The sequence below is a fragment of the Mesoplodon mirus genome (genome assembly GCF_964341445.2).
Source record: "Mesoplodon mirus genome assembly, chromosome: 17".
Taxonomy (NCBI): Eukaryota; Metazoa; Chordata; class Mammalia; order Artiodactyla; family Ziphiidae; genus Mesoplodon; species Mesoplodon mirus.
Genome location: NC_138993.1, coordinates 1,179,372 through 1,196,400, shown reverse-complemented (window position 1 = coordinate 1,196,400; position 17,029 = coordinate 1,179,372). Strand labels below are relative to the sequence as shown.

Genomic DNA, 17,029 nt, shown 5'->3' with positions numbered 1-17,029 from the left:
TCATTCTAAGCCTTTTTGAGTCCACTCGTAGGCTAAGCTGGCTGCTAGTAAGGAGATTAGGAATAGGGCTATGGTAAGTATTGTGTTTAGATTATTTGTTTGGGTTGCTCAGGGGAGGGGAAGTAGAAGGGCGATTTCTAGGTCGAAAAGGAGAAAGGTGATTGCTAGTAGGAAGAATTTTATGGAGAAGGGTAAGCGGGCAGATCCTATGGGGTCAAATCCACACTCATAGGGGCTTGTTTTTTCTGCATATGTGTTTAGTTGAGGTAGTCAGAAAGCGATAAGTATGAGTAATAGGGCGTGTTGTATTTGTTAATAGTGTTAATAGGAGATTTATTGTTCTTTTTCGGGTGTACCGAAACTAACTGATTGGAAGTCAGTTGTACTTGTTGATACTAAAAGGACTATGAACCTCATCAAAAGATAGATGCATAGAGAAATAGTCATACGACATCTACGAAATGTCAGTATCAGGCAGTGGCTTCAAAACCGAAATGGTGGTTTGATGTGAAGTGGAATTTTATTTGATGGAAGAAACAGACAGTGAGGAAAGTGGATCCGATGATGACATGTAGTCCGTGGAAACCTGTGGCTACAAAAAATGTAGACCCGTAGATTCCGTCTGAGATTGTGAATGGGACTTCATAGTATTCTGATGCTTGTAGTAGAGTGAAATAAAGGCCAAGTATGATTGTGATGAAGAGGGCTTGGAGCATATGTTTTCGGTTTCCTTCTGAGACTGTGGTGGGCTCAGGTGATGGATACGCCAGAGGCCAGCAGTACGGAGGTGTTAAGGAGTGGGACTTCTAAGGGGTTTAAGGGGTGGATTCCTGTTGGTGGTCAACACCCACCTAGTTCGGGAGTAGGGGCAAGGCTTGAGTGGTAAAAGGCTCAGAAGAAGCCTGTGAAAAATAGGACTTCTGATAGGATAAATAGGATCATTCTGTATCGAAGTCCCTTTTGGACTGTTGGTGTGTGATGACCTTGAAAGGTGCTTTCTCGGATGATGTCTCGTCATCATTGGCATATTGTTAGGATGTTTGTTAGTAATCCTGAGATCAGTAGAAATATTGAATTGAAGTGGAATCATATGATTAGGCCTGATGTTATAAGAAGTGCTGAGAGAGCTCCCGTAAGGGGCCAAGGACTAGGATTTACTATGTGATATGAGTGGGTTTGGTGGGTCATTATGTATTGTCGTGCAGGTATAGACTTACTAGGAGAGTGAATACGTAGGCTTGAATTAAGGCAGCAGCGAATTCGAGGATGGTTAGTAGGATGAGAATAGTGAATGTGATGAAAGCTACGGATAGGTTGATGCTTATTAGTACAAGGGTTGTTTTTCCAATTAGGTGCATTAATAGGTGGCCTGCTGTAATGTTGGCGGTTAGTCGTATGGCTAGTGCTACTGGTTGAATGAACAGGCTAATGGTTTCGGTGATTACTAATATGGGAATAAGAAAAGTAGGTGTGCCTTGTGGTAGAAGGTGGGCTAAGGATGCTTTTGCTTTGTTGTGGAAGCCTGTAATAACGGTACCAGCTCATAGGGGAATAGCTATTCTGATGTTTATTGAGAGTTGTGTGGTAGGTGTAAGTGAGTGGGGTAGCCTTCCAAGAAGGTTTGTAGAAGCAATAAACAGGAGAAGTGAAATAAGTATTAGAGATCAGGTTTGGCCTTTAGAGTTATGTGTATTTATTAATTGTTTTGATGTAAGTTTAGTTAGTCATTGTTGGATAGAAACTGTGTGGTTGTTAATTAGTCGATTTGGTGTGGGAAATAAGATAGTAGGGAATATGATAATTAGAGTGGTGACAGGGATTCCTAGCATTACTGGGACTGTGAAAGAGGCAAATAGATTTTCGTTCATGTAGTATTTCAAGGGGTTTGTTGTTTTTGTGTTTTGGTGACTATTGACTTAGGGTTGGGGGAGTAGAGATACTTTGAGATTTTTAGTTGTAGCGTGAAGAGGGTTAGGAGTATTGATAGAATAACAAGGAGTCATGTTGATGTATCTAGTGTGGCATATCATTCAGGGGAGCTTTGGCTCCCAGTCTTTCACTTAAAAGGTTAACGCTCGTTTAGCTCCTTAATGACACTATAGCATGGATGTAGATCATTTTTCAAGTCCTCTGAGGGCACTAATGCAAGAACAGTTGGTACGGAACTATGATTTGAGCCACAAGTCTCTGGACACTGTCCGTAGAATAAGCCCGGTTGTGTTGATACTAGGGTCCTTTGGTTTAGGCGTCCAGGGATTGCGTCTGTTTTTAGGCCTAGAGAGGGCACAGCTCATGAGTGTAGTATGTCTTCGGAGGAGACTAGCATTCGGATTGTTATTTCTATGGGTAATACTATTCGATTATCCACTTCTAACAGCCATAACTCCCCTGGTTTTAGATCTGATGTTGGAATTATGTAAGGGTCGAAATTTAGATCTTCATAATCGGTGTATTCATAGCTTCAGTATCATTGGTGGCCTATTGTTTTTACGGTAAGAGAGGGGTTGTTGATTTCATCTATTATGTAGAGGATTCGTAGGGAGGGTAGGGCCATTAGGATTAGGATGATGGCTGGGAGAATAGCTCAAATAGTTTCTACTTCTTGGGCATCTGTTGTTTTGGTATGTGTTAGTTTAGTTGTGAGTATTAAGGTAATGATATATAGGACTAGGGAGCTAATTAGGAAGACAGTTATTAATGTATGGTCATGGAAATGCAGAAGTTCTTCTATAATGGGTGATGTTGCATCTTGGAAGCCTAGCTGAAAGGGATATGCCATGGAGATATACAGGATTATTCACTTGTGACTTAACTTTGACAAAGTTATGTAAGACTTTACTAATATCTCATTTATAAAGGAAGGCATAATGGTTATGGTGTTGGCTTGAAACCGATTAGAGAGGGTTTGATTCCTTCCTTCCTTTTTTTTTTTTTTTTTCCGTACGCGGGCCTCTCACTGTTGTGGCCTCTCCCGTTGCGGAGCACAGGCTCCGGATGCGCAGGCTCAGCGGCCATGGCTCACGGGCCCAGCCGCTCCGCGGCATATGGGATCCTCCCAGACCGGGGCACGAACCCGTATCCCCTGCATCGGCAGGCGGACTCTCAACCACTGCGCCACCAGGGAGGCCCTCCTTCCTTTCTTGATCACTTTGGGTTCACGTATGCTGGTTCTTTGAATGTCTGATACGGTGGAGGTCATCCATTCAGTCACTCAAGGTTAGTGGAGGTGAGGTCTACTGTTAGTACTTCTCGTTTGGATGTGAATGCTTCTCAGATAATGAAAATTATTAGTATGACTGCTGTTAGTGAGATGAAAGAGCCTATTGATGAGATAGTATTTCATGTTGTGTAGGCGTCTGGATAGTCTGAATATTGTCGAGGTATGCCGGATAGGCCTAAGAAGTGTTGTGGGAAGAATGTTAGGTTTACACCCACGAATATGATTACAAAGTGGATTTTTGCTCATGTTGAATTAAGTGTATATCCTGAGAATAGTGGGAATCAGTGAACGAACCCTCCTATGATAGTGAAGACAGCTCCTATTGAAAGTACATAGTGAAAGTGGGCGACTGACTACGTAGTAGGTGTCGTGAAGTACAATGTCTAACGATGAATTGGCTAGGACGATACCAGTTAGACCCCCTACTGTAAAGAGAAAAATAAAGCCTAAGGCTCATATTAGGGCGGGAGATCATTTAATATTCCCTCCATGAAGTGTTGCCAATCAACTGAAGACTTTCACTCCTGTGGGGATAGCAATAATTATGGTAGCTGATGTAAAATATGCCCGTGTGTCAACGTCTATACCAACTGTGAATATATGATGAGCCCATACGATAAAGCCTAAGAACCCAATAGAAACCATAGCTCACACTAGTCCCATATACCTGAAAGGTTCTTTTTTACCTGAGTAGTAAGTTACGATGTGTGAAATTATTCCGAAGCCAGGTAGGATTAGAATATATATCTCGGGGTGGCCGAAGAATCAATAGGTGTTGATACAGGATTGGGTCTCCCCCTCCTGCAGGGTCGAAGAAGGTTGTGTTTAGGTTTCGGTCAGTTAGTAGTATGGTAATTCCAGCTGCTAAGACGGGTAGTGACAATAGAAGTAATACTGCTGTAACTAGGACTGATCATACGAAGAGAGGTGTTTGGTCTTGGGTTATAGCAGGTGGTTTTATGTTAATAATAGTTGTGATGAAGTTAATGGCTCCGAGAATTGAGGATACACCGGCTAGATGTAGGGAGAAAAAGGTAAGGTCGACTGAGGCTCCTGCATGTGCTAGGTTTCCGGCTAAAGGGGGGTATACAGTTCAGCCTGTGCCTGCACCAGCTTCAATTATTGAGGATGCTATTAGTAATAAGGAAGGAGGAAGTAGTCAGAAGCTTATGTTATTTATACGAGGAAAGCCTATGTCAGATGCTCCGATTATTAAAGGAACTAATCAGTTTCCAAACCCACCGATTATGATGGGTATGACTATGAAAAAGATTATTACGAAGGCATGGGCTGTTACTAGTACGTTATAAACTTGATCGTCTCCGATTAGTGTACCAGGTTGACCTAGTTCAGCGCGGATTAATAAGCTTAGACCAGTACCTACCATTCCTGCTCAGGCACGAAATAACAAGTATAAGGTGCCGATGTCTTTGTGGTTGGTTGAGAATAGTCAGCGGTTTATGAACATAGGTAAAATGGCCGAGTAGGCATTAGACTGTAAATCTAAAGACAGAGGTAGAATCCTCTTTTTGCCAAGTCCTGTAGTGAATAGTCATTTTGAATTGCAAATTCAGAGAAGCAGCTTGAATCCTGCCGGGACTTCTCCCGCCTTTTTTTTTTCTCGCGGTGGGAGAAGTAGATTGAAGCCAGTTGACTAGGGTATTTAGCTGTTAAGTAAAAGTTCGTGGGAGATGTATCCCTCCAATCTAGTGAGGATTTAGCTGAATTAAAGTGTTTGACTTGCATTCGATTGATATAGTCTTGCAGTCCTTACTAGGCAGGGGTTAAGTAGATTGTACTTGCTTAGAGCTTTGAAGGCTCTTGTTCTGATTTAACCTAAACTGCTATAGTAGGATGGAGAGTATTGGTGTGAAAGGTAGGAGTATTGTGGATATTACGATTGCTGTTGGTAGGAGGGTTATTCGTTTTGTGGAGGGAAAGTGTCGTCTTCTTTTCCTGTTGTTTGCAGCGGGAAACAATGTTACTGCTGTGGAGTAGCCGCGGCGCACGTAGAAACGTAAGTTGAGTAGTGCTGTAATGGCTTTGAATGTTGGCATAATAAGAATGTCAGCGTTTGTTAGTTCTTGGATAATTATTCATTGGGTATACATCCTGAAAGTGGGGGGAGTCCTCCTATGGAGAGTAGGGTGAGTATGGTGAGGGTTGTGGTGAAGGTGCTTTATTTCATGTTGGAGGTAATGATGGTGTAGTGGTGGTTGAGTTTTGGATGAATAATATGAATATCGTGAAAGTTACTGTGATGTAGATTAATACGTTTAGTAAGGTTAGGGTCGGATTGTATAGTAGCATAGTTATTCATCCTATGTGGGCGATTGATGAGTAGGCTATGATTTTTCGAAGTTGTGTTTGATTTAGTCCGCCCCAGCCTCCAATTAGGATAGAGAGTAAAAATATAGTTGGTATTAGGTTTAGATTAATTGATGGTGAGATTTGGTAGAGGATTAATAGTGGTGTGAGTTTTTGTCATGTGAGTAGGATTAGGCCTGTAGTTAGAGGGATGCCTTGTGTTACTTCGGGTACTCAAAAGTGCAAGGGGGATAGTCCTAACTTGATAGCTAGGGCTATTGTTACTAACATGGATGCTGTTGGGTTAAATAGTTTTGTAATGGTTCATTGGCCGGAATGTATTGAATTAATAATAACAGCTATATGAGTAGTGTGGATGCGGTAGCTTGTGTTAGGAAATATTTAGTGGAGGCTTCTGTGGCCCGGGGGTTAGAATTTTTTATTATGATGGGGATAATGGCTATTATGTTTATTTCAAATCCAATTCAGACGAATAGTCAGTGGGAGCTGGGGATTACGATTGCTGTGCCTAGAATGAGGGTTATTAAGATAATAATAAGGACGGGTGGATTTATTAGTATGGGAAGGGTATAAACCAACATTTTTGGGGTATAGGCCCGATAGCTTATTTAGCTGACCTTACTGTAGATTATAGTGTAATGTGGTAGCATGGAGAACTTTGAGTTCTTAAGGGTGGGTTCGATTCCTATTACTCTAGAAATAAGAGGGTTTAAACCTCTATTATTTACTCTATTCAAAGTAACTCTTCTATCAGACATATTTCTTGTATCTTACGTTTGAGGAGGAATGCTTGCTGTTATAATGGGTAGTGAGACGTGTCATATACAGAGGGCTAATGTTAGGGGGAGGAAATTTTTTCAGAGTAGGTGTATTAATTGATCATATCGGAATCGTGGATAGGATGCTCGGATTCATAGGAAGGATATTGTAAGTAGTAGTGTCTTGAGAATGAGGTTGTGTATAGTTCTGGTGTGTAGGGGTCATGGGATGCTCCTAGGAAGAGAATGGTTGTGAATATATTTATTATAATGATGTTGGCATATTCTGCTAGGAAGAATAGGGCGAAGGGTCCTGCTGCATATTCTACGTTGAAGCCAGATACGAGCTCTGATTCTCCTTCTGTTAAGTCAAAGGGGGCTCGGTTGGTTTCTGCTAGGGTGGAGTTGAATCATATTATGGCTAATGGTCAGGAAGGGAAGAGTAGTCATAGTTATTCTTGTGGTTAGTGTGGATAGGGTAAAGGAGCCGTTTATTGAGAGTACTGACAGGAGGATATGGCTAGTGTTACTTCATATGAAATTGTCTGTGTTACTGCTCGGAGGGCCCCAATTAGTGTGTATTTTGAGTTAGCAGCTCAGCCGGATCATAGAATGGAGTAAACGGCCAGGCTGGATATCGCTAACAGGAATAGTACTCCTATATTTATGTTGATGAGAGGGTATGGTATAGGTAAGGGGCATCGTATTGTGAGGGCTAGGCTTAGGGCAAGAATTGGTGCAATGATAAATATAGAAGTGGAGGATGTAGCTGCTCGTGAGGGCTCTTTAGTAAGTAGTTTGATTGCGTCAGCAAAGGGTTGGGTAGGCCATGTGGGCCTACGATGTTTGGTCCTTTCCGGAGTTGCATGTAGCCCAGGATTTCGTGTCTACTAGTGTTAGGAATGCTACGGCTAGGAGGGTGGGGAGTGTGAGTATTAGGGTGTTAATTCTAAGCATTTTGTGGGGGAGAGGATTTGAACCTCTGGGTGTAAAAGTTTAAGTTTTATGCAATTGCCGGACTCTGCCACCTCAACACAGCCCTGATCTTGGGCAAGTATAATTTGCGCTTGTTTATTAAGTTAAGATTAAATCAGTAATTACTTGAAGGTGCTTGTTTGAAGTTGGCCTTATTTCTCTTGTCCTTTCGTACTGGGAGAAATGCGTAATAGATAGAAACCGACCTGGATTACTCTGGTCTGAACTCAGATAACGTAGGACTTCAATCGTTGGACAAACGAACCCTTAATAGCGGCTGCACCATTAGGATGTCCTGATCCAACATCGAGGTCGTAAACCCTATTGTCGATATGGACTCTAGAATAGGATTGCGCTGTTATCCCTAGGGTAACTTGTTCTGTTGATCAAAATTTTGGATCAATAAGTGATATTACACTTTGGCTGGTAGGCCTAGGTTTTAATCACTCGGAGGGTTTTTTGTACTCTGAGGCCACCCCAACCGAAATTGTCAACCCATATAAAACTTTGTTATCCCTTGGTGGTTTGGGTTTGTGATTTTTGGGTTGATTAATTGAAGCTCCATAGGGTCTTCTCGTCTTATTTTGTTATCCCCGCCTCTTCACGGGGAGGTAAATTGTTGTGGAAGCCTGTAATAACGGTACCAGCTCATAGGGGAATAGCTATTCCGATGTTTATTGAGAGTTGTGTGGTAGGTGTAAATGAGTGGGGTAGCCTTCCAAGAAGGTTTGTAGAAGGAATAAACAGGAGAAGTGAAGTAAGTATTAAGAGATCAGCTTGTGATCTCAGGAAAACTGTAAACCCACAGATCCAAGAAGCTCAGTAAACTCAAAGCATAAGAAACATGAAGAAAACTACACTGAGACACGTCATAACCAAATGCTTAAAATCAGGGACAGTGAGAAAAATCTTAAAAGCTACCAGGGAAGGAAGACACAAACAAAAAGTAAGATTTTATGTTGGAAATAATGCAGCTAACAGTGGAGGAATCTCTTTAGGGTACTGAGGAAAAACTCAACCTAGAATCCATCGCCCCCCAAGCTAAAATCTTTCAAAACGTAAGGCAGTGTAAATGAAGACAGTTTTAGACATAAAGGCTGAAAGGATGCATCAGCAGTAGAACTGTGCTACAGGAAGTGTTAACAGCCATTCAAGCAGAAGGGAAATGACTAACACGGAAATACTGATCTGTGCAAGGGAACGAGGTGGGGCCGTTAGTGCTCATGAAGTAGGCAAATACGTAAGGCTTTTAAAGGTAACAGTGCGGTGTGGAGCTCGTAACAAATGTAGACAGAAGATGTGGTCAGACAGTAACACAGAGCATCGGAGGAGAGGAATGAAAGTTACACACAAGTACAGAAGTGTTATGTAAACAAGAAGTGATATGTTATTTGAACGTATGCTGTGGTGTATATACCGTGAACCTTCAAGCAACCGCTTAAATAACAAACCTACAGGTAGCAAGCCAACAAAGGAGAAGAGAGTGATACAAAATGTTTTCGTTGCTATGTAGTACCCCACTGTAGGGATATAGCAGTATATTTTATAATGTCCAGTGGGAGGATACTTCAGTAATTTTAGTTGTTGCTAGTACACATTTCTACTCGGAACATAGTTTACATGTAAACGATGTTATGTGAACGACAGGAGTTTCATATAGTTATATGATCTATATGTCTATGTAGATACAGAGTTACTGAGTTGAAGTAGGGGTAAGGTCAAATTGTTTTCCAAAATGTTTTCATCAGTTTACATTTCAACAGCAGAATAGGCAATTTCCATTACTCCACATACCCCAAAAGATTTGGTATTATCAGTCTTCTTAATTTTAGTCAATCTGGTAGGTATATAGTGGTGTCTCATTATTATCATAATTTGCATTCTCTCATCCCTTTTATTTTTCATCTCTTCCTGTACCCCTCCTTTATGATCCTTCACTTATCCTGTCAGTGACACCCAGGAGCCTTAGGTCACCTAAAAACAGTGACATTCACACATAAAAAGATCTTATTAAGAGAATCTACTGTGAATTAGCTGCATGTGGCCCGGCCATTGGGGTACCAGAAGAAAGCAAAACATCTTTATAGTATTTATGGTAAAGATTTCACTCTGCAAGGAATCATACAGGTGTGTTTCCTTTATACAACTCACTTTCAGTTTGGATCCCTGCTGTGAGATAAAATTTTTTTTAATTGTTGTTTGATGGAAAAGAAAAAACAAACATCACTTATACTCATTTCCCTGCAGGTGTGAAATGAGCAACTCTGAAGATGAGGACCTCCCCCAGCTCTCTTCCCATGCCCTTGCAGCTCTGCAGGAATTTTATGCTGAGCAGAAACAGTACACCGACCTCGGTGGCGACGACAAGTATAACATTGGAGTAATAGAAGAGAACTGGGTAAGTTAATGCATTCCCCACCCATCAGGAAGTGTTGGTGTGGAGGCTGTTCTGTACCTAGTCCAGTGTTTGTCTGTATCTGACCTAATACCCAAGTTTATCTCACTCGTCACTACAAAGCTGATAACCTGTTCAGGAGCTAAGACAGCAAGCAGTCCACGGACATTTTAAGACAATAAATGCAGATTTTCCTAATTCTGACTCTCAGGCTGCCTGGTGATCAGAGGAGGGGACATTTCAGATAGAAGAACAGCATATCATTATATCCAACACAAACTGTGCTTCCTTCTTGTATACAGATGCATCTGTTGGTGGTTATGGAGCCCAGCAATCCTTGAGAAAAGGGAAAAATTGATCATTGCAGTAATGGGGTAACTGCACTTAAACATGTAGTAAAAAATAGATGAAACTGAGTTTTTAAGAAGATATTAATAGTTTCTGGGGCACAGTATGTATTTTAATTGTATTTTTATGGTCTAAAAAATAGGAATTTAAGAAAGTGAGTTCAGGAAAACCTAACCTGGAATATAGAGATTTACATTTTTGAAGGAGATAGTTGAGAAATAGATGAGGCTTGAAATTTGTCTGACTACCCCTTGATAATAGATCTGCCTCTCTTCATCACTTTGCAGCTGGAAGGTGGTGTGTGTGTGTGTGTGTGTTTAAGCAGACTTTTACATTTTGTGTCAAGTTTAGATCTCTTAAGTTATATACAATTTTCCTGTTTACCATCTGTTTGAGACTGGAACAGAAATGTTTCTTTATATTTATTCTAAATGTTCCACTTCCTCAGATGCCTCACTGCTTCCCTTCTTTATGTGCTTCTGTCTTTAGCTTGATTCTTTGAATAGTTAACATTAGAAACTTGAAGTACGTTATTATCCTTGAGGTGGTCTTTTTCTCTTTTCCTTCTGCTTATTTAAATACTATGTACTTTTTTCTGATTCTAAAAGTAATCTATGGTTGTTGTAGAAAATATATAAAAACATGAATGAACAAAAAAACAAAAGTCACAACTCCACTACCTGAATTAATAACTATTTGTATATTTTTGACACTTTTGGTTTGTTTATAAAATTAAGGAGATCTCCCAGGAAGTTGGGGGGAAAAAAATGATACAAATTATAGAAAGAAAACGTAAAACTAGAGGATAAATCCAGGAAGCTCAATATTCAACTAACTGGAGTTCCAGAAAAATACAACTGAAAACAAAGAGGGGAGGAAACCTTCAAAGAATGATATTAGAAAATTTCCCAGAGCCAAAGACCCTCACTAAGACACATGATTATTATGACTGAAAATTCTGGATATAGGTGACAAAGAAGATCCTAGAACCTTCCAGAGAAAAGCATGTCACCTACAGAGTCTCAGGTCTACAAGTCACATTGCACTTCTCAGTAGCTTTACTAGAAACTAGAAAAAAGTGGATCAGTTCCTTCAAGATTTAGAGTAAAAATTTGTTCAGCCTGGAATTCTACACCCAGCTGAGTTATCAAATGTGAGGATAAAATTAAAATGTTTTAGACATGGTAAGTCTCACATTTACCTTCCTACGCACCACTTCTCACAAGCTGCAGGATGTTGGGAGAATTAGGGATAGGTTCAAAGAACCCAAGCAAATGAAACAATCATGTATTAACTCTAGGAAAAACAAGAGGTACCATACCAGAAGGAAATGCAATCAGAGGATATTACTTGGCCCAGCAGTGAACACTGATAATTGATATAGTAGGTATAAATTAAAAGGATAAACTCTATGCCAGTTGTAAAATGATTTCACTCATTTCTCTGTCATAGCAGCTGAGCCAGTTTTGGTACACTCCGGAGACGGCCCTGCGCCTTGCAGAGGAAGCTGTGGCAGCTGCTGGGGAAGGTGGCAGGTGAGATCAGTTTCATTTCTCTTTTGCCTTTTAATCTAAAGTAATATTTTAAATGTCCTTCCTATATGAGACGTGGTTGGTAAGAAGGCTGAACTGTAATCTGCAAAACCTATATTCGTGATTCACAGAACATGAGGAGGTAAGAACTGCTTCACTGTTGAGTCTGGGGACACACACAGAAATCTATTCAGTGTAAGATATCTTATCTCTGTTCCTTATTTTAACATTTTCTGCCTGTTTTATACCCCTAGAGTTTGCTTTAAAAGAAATCTTGACCTTTTTGAAGCTTTAAGAATAGATTTTCTTTTTTGTTAATTTGGTTTTTACTTCTGTCAAAACTTTGCACGCATATATAGTCAAATGGTCCTAAAAGACTTGTTCAAAAAATAATCCATTGTTAATTTTCCCCTTGTCCACCCCGCCTTTTCAGCTCTTTCATTCTGTTATTTACAAACATTTCTAAATAACGTTTATATTGGCACTTCTTGTCACTTGTAGACATTATTTCTTGACTTCTCACCTTAAGAGAATGAGGATTTGGCTCCCTTCATAGGCCACAACTGCCACGTATATGTCTGCTTTCCGTCCACTCTCCCAAGAGTTATATCTTTTTCTTCTTTTTTTTAAAATGGCTGGACTCTGCTAATATTTTGTTGAGGATTTTTGCTTCTATGTTCATGAGTGATACTGGTTTGAAATTTTCTTTTATACTCTTGGTTTGGGTTTCATACTGGTTTTGGGTTTCATACTGGTTAATGAATGGTAGCTTCATAAAATGAGCTGGGAAGTGTTGCCTGTATTTCTATTTCTTGGAAGTGATTGTGTAGAATTGGTGTTAAGTTATATCCTAATTTTGGTTAAAACAGGGTTTATTAGGACCCTGTTGTGCAGCTTCCTGAGCCGTGGGTACTGTGCTGTCAGCCAGGTTCCTTCTCAGCTTTCCTGGCTGCCAGTTTGGGACTTGGCTAAATGAATGTGTCCCTCTGCCATCTTTAACTGGAAGTTTAACTTGAAGTCCTAAGGTTTTCTTTTTTCTGTCCTTTTTCTTTTAAAATTATATGTAGTTTATTACGTTTTTCTTAATGACATGTTTTTACATATGAGGGCTTTGGAAGCAACTTACTTTTTCTGAAAGGCATCTTCAGTATTTTTAGGAGTTATGTCATAATTTTAAAGATGAGTAATAAGAGTAGCATTTATTGGGTACTTACTGTGTGTCTCCTGGGTAAGTGCTTTCTGAGGGTCATCTTGTTTAACCCTCACACCTCTGGAGGTAGTTCCTGTTACACTGTCCATCCTAAAGACAGACGCTGAAGTCCACGCGGTCACATCACTCGCACAAGGGCCCCAGCTGTGAGCAGCAGGCCGTCCGCTTCCCCTGCCACCACACCCTGCTCTCGTGCCTTCCTCCACCTCAGACCACTGTCCTTCTGCCTGAAGTACGTCCTCTGGGGTTTTTAGGGAAGGAGGTGCTGCTGTGGTTCAAGTCCTCCGCACCCCCGGGCCAGAGCTCTGGCAGCAGCCAGGCTGGGGTCTGGTCTCCATATGCCCCCAGACTTCCTTACGTGCTTCACGTGCATTTGGGCCAAGAAGCCTTTGAGCCCCGCGTGGGCACCTAACCAGACGTGTAACACTTCTCTGAAGAACACGGTTTTAAAGCTGAGTTTAATTTTCTAAATAAGTAGTTTTCTGAATGATTTTATGTGTGTGTGTATGTATATATATCGACATGTAATAAAAATCTAAAAGTGACAAAGGGGATGGAGACAAAAAGTCTCTTTCCCATTGTCTGCAAGCTGTGTATCTCCAAGAGGTAAGCATAAACCCCACTCTGTGAAAGCGCAGTTTACACTCTCCTGAACTTGACTGTCTTGGAGAGTAATGACAACACAGTATTCCACTGTAATAGACGTACCACAGTCAACTGAGTAATTCAACATTTAAGTTACTTCTAGCATGTTTGGCAGTTGGCTTTAACTGCTGGAACACTACCCATTCGTTAACTGGAGATGCTTGTAACAAGACAGATTCTTTAATTTACATACAAAAAGCAGCAGAAATTCGAAGTAGTCTGTCTGCACTGAGACCTAGTTTTAATGTACTTTTTTGGAAAACTAAAGTTGTTTGGAGTTTTCCTTCAAGATTACAAAGTAACTTTAAAATATTTAGTATGAGGCTAACAAGTATTTATTTGAAATAAATGTTAAGAGACCACCATGAACATACTAAGTAAATTCAGGCCATGAGCTTCATAACCCTGTCCTAATAATGTTTTACATTTTTTTTACCATGAAAAGCACATTTGTCCTTTCATATGAGTTGTAGATTTGTAAACAGTAGATTCCTTAAAAGTGAAGCAGTAGAAAGTTTTCTCTCACAATGTGTCGCTGTCATCACTGCAGTTTGCATGATGTTTCCTTTAAGAAAATCTGAACACAGGGACTATGGTGTTTCAGCGAAGTGGTTATTTGATGCCACACGCTGTCATAGAGCTCAGTCGTGAGTGGGCTCCTTTTGTTCCAGAATAGCGTGTGTGAGTGCCCCCAGCGTTTACCAGAAGCTGAGAGCGCTGCACAGAGAAGACTTTTCTATCTGCATCTTCGAATATGACCACAGGTTTGCCATCTATGGAGAGGAGTTTATCTTCTATGATTACAATAACCCAGTGGATTTACCTGAGAAAATTGCTGCACACAGTTTTGACATTGTAATAGCAGATCCCCCCTATCTCTCCGAGGAATGTCTCAGAAAAACGTCGGAAACCATCAAGTACCTGACCCGGGGCAAGATTCTGCTCTGCACAGGTAGGTGGCGGATTGGCAACGCACATCCCATGACTTTAAACAAGGTTCTTCCCCTCTCCGTGCCCCAGTTGCCTTATCTTGTACAGTGGGGCTGAGATGCTACCAGCCTCTCAGGCAGGGTTGGGGAGAACTAAGTGGCATGATGCCTGGGAAGCAGGGTCCGGCACTGGGTGAGCACACCAGGAGTACTTGTACTCGTCGACGATATACTGGCATTTGACTGAGAACGAAAATGTTAACTGCTGGTCTGCCTACTTCGGGCATCCAGGCCTGCTGTGTGGGCCCTGCTTCCCCAGTGCAGTGGGTGCCGAGGACGGGGCTGGAGGGAGGAATGGGATTTGTCAGCCAGAGGCTGGTGTGAATGTATTGGTACAAGTTTGCACGATTCGCTACTATTGAAAAAGGGGTTGTTGACTCAAAGTTGGAAAATGGTGCTTTTTAGTAATTATTTTTGCTTTCCTTATGTTACTTTGTGGAATATAATTACTTTCTTAAGTATCTCAGCCTTGCAGATGTAGGAAATTAAATGAAAAAGAAAAGGAAAAAAGTAGATAATTTGCATAAATGTTGGAGGAAGTAAACAAGGAATATAGACCACTGACCGTCCCCCTTATCGCTGAGTGGTACCGTCAACACCGCTTCCCACGTCTGGTCGAGAATACCTCCCTGGCCGGCCTGGTGGGTGTGGAGTTGAGACACGGTCGGCACCTCAGTCTCCGGGCTCATCTGGTGGTTCTCTCTTCAGGTGCCGTCATGGAGGAAGAGGCAGCACAACTTCTTGGAGTGAAGATGTGCACGTTCATTCCAAAACACACTCGAACCTTGGGAAACGAATTCCGCTGTTACGTGAATTACGATTCTGGGCTGGACCGTGAACTGTGAACGCAGCTGGTAATACAATGTAGTAAAGGACCCATGTGACATTTCCCTCTTTTTATTTTCTTAGTAGATTGAAAAGCTACGACCTCCCCTCCTCCCTCACAAACTGGGGCTCTCCCCGGCCTAACTTTCAAGATGAAGAAGACAACATCTTGTTGTGATTTCCTTAGTGAGGGCATCCCTAGAGCTTGGGATGCTTTTGCCAGCTTGAACCAGTGGAATTATATTTGGAAGAAGTCATAGAAGCCATCTTAACGCAGGTAAAGAGCAGAAGTAGTACAGGCGGCTTAGTGATTGCCCAGGACCTTGGCGTCTGCCGCATCCTGTGTACGGGTGGCTATGGACACCTGCACGTGCTTTGACAGCCATGCGGTTTGGAGTTGTAGCCAAGGACGAGGGTTGTGTCCAGTTCACAGTTGCCTCCCAGGAGCTCAGTGCCCAGAAGAGGGCACATGCTCAGTAAATATTTGTCAGAGAAAAAATGCAAATACAAGTTGCCTTTCTAGATCTTCCACTGGAAATGCGTTACCTGTTAACAGCTAACGTTAGTTAAAATGATGATTAATACAGTTTATGGAACAGCAGTATTATCCCCCTGCAAACCGTTTACTCTCCTTCAGTCCACTCCTCTGATGTTTGCACTATTTATGTTTGAGGAGTGGCTAGAAAATGTTACACAACGGTGGCAATGCTTGAAATAATTACCCAAGGTTTGAAAGGCAATTTTTCTTTTTAATACGTGGGTTTTCTTTGATCTGAACCTTCTGTTTTCTGGACAAGAATGTATGCTAGATATACCACCACTAGGCTTACCTTTTTCTTCCCCAGAGGTTGAGCACAGAAGTAAAATTCCCCAAATGGTATAGAACTACCCACAGCTATCAATTTCAATTTTGAATTGTTTATTTGGAAAATATGAATTTTGCTCAGCAGTGTTTTCCATGCACAACCTCTGTCCATATTTGGTACAAATTGAAAGTTCTCTCAGTACCTTCTGTCCAGATCAAACCAAGGCTGATTGTAAGTAGGGACAAGAGCACATAAACAACGATGCAGAGGCTGACTCTGCAGGTGATCTTCCTGAACATTAACCCTAAAATTAAGATAAAGTGAAGACCTTCATTACCACTGTTTCCTCTGAAAATTAGTGGAGCCCATCAGAGCAGAGTCCAGCGAGAAATGCACAGCCAGCATGCCTTTCACCTACAATTGTTTTAAGGATTTTAAAGCGAGTTAAGAACTTTACTTTTACAAGTAATTGTGTTCGGGGACAGACTTAAGCCTAAAGAAAAAGGGTAAAGGTTTAGCTCACTTTGCAGTTGCAGACGAGGACTCCACTCCTGATTTCTGGGAAGTGAAAGTCTGCAAGTGAAAAAAATTCTAATTGTATAAACCTGCAGCGATTTATACAAGTATGAGATTCAGGGGTGAGCTGAGCCTCCCAGAGGGAGGGCAGGTCCTATGCAGCCATGTCCACTGGTGACCATCAGCAACAGCGGGATTCAGGGACCCAGGCGGGCTAGAGGGTGAGGGTTCCACCTGCACTTCTAAAAACTCCTGCTGATGAAGTGGAAAACAATGTTTATAAAACGTTTACATGTCAAGTACAATGTTTTTAATATACTTGCTCAAAGTGGCTAATATAAAAAGTTTCTGCCCCTACTGAAAATAGCTGACTAAACAAGAAGGTATATATTCTACTTTTTTTTTAAAAGGTGCTAAAAAACAGATGCTAAGTATCTGTCTGTCTGTCCTCTACCTTGTGAGGCTCCGTCCCCTCCCAGCGG

General features: G+C 41.3%; 1 protein-coding gene across 3 annotated transcripts in view; it reads left to right on the top strand.

The window, feature by feature from the left end:
* EEF1AKMT1 (EEF1A lysine methyltransferase 1) overlaps positions 1–16,846 on the top strand; it is a 33,544-nt gene extending 16,698 nt beyond the window's left edge. The window contains exons 2-6 of one of the 3 annotated variants that reach the window (XR_014291790.1): positions 9,529–9,679; positions 11,477–11,559; positions 14,083–14,363; positions 15,109–16,496; positions 16,550–16,846. Coding sequence is in view for 2 of the 3 variants with exons in the window: in XM_082602598.1 (XP_082458724.1) it covers positions 9,536–9,679; positions 11,477–11,559; positions 14,083–14,363; positions 15,109–15,245 (645 nt within the window). In the remaining variant the exon portion in view is untranslated. Of the gene's footprint in view, positions 1–9,528; positions 9,680–11,476; positions 11,560–14,082; positions 14,364–15,108 lie in introns of all 3 variants that reach the window. The other 2 variants (XM_082602599.1, XM_082602598.1) reach the window with 2 other exon arrangements.
* Positions 16,847–17,029: the final 183 nt, after the last annotated feature.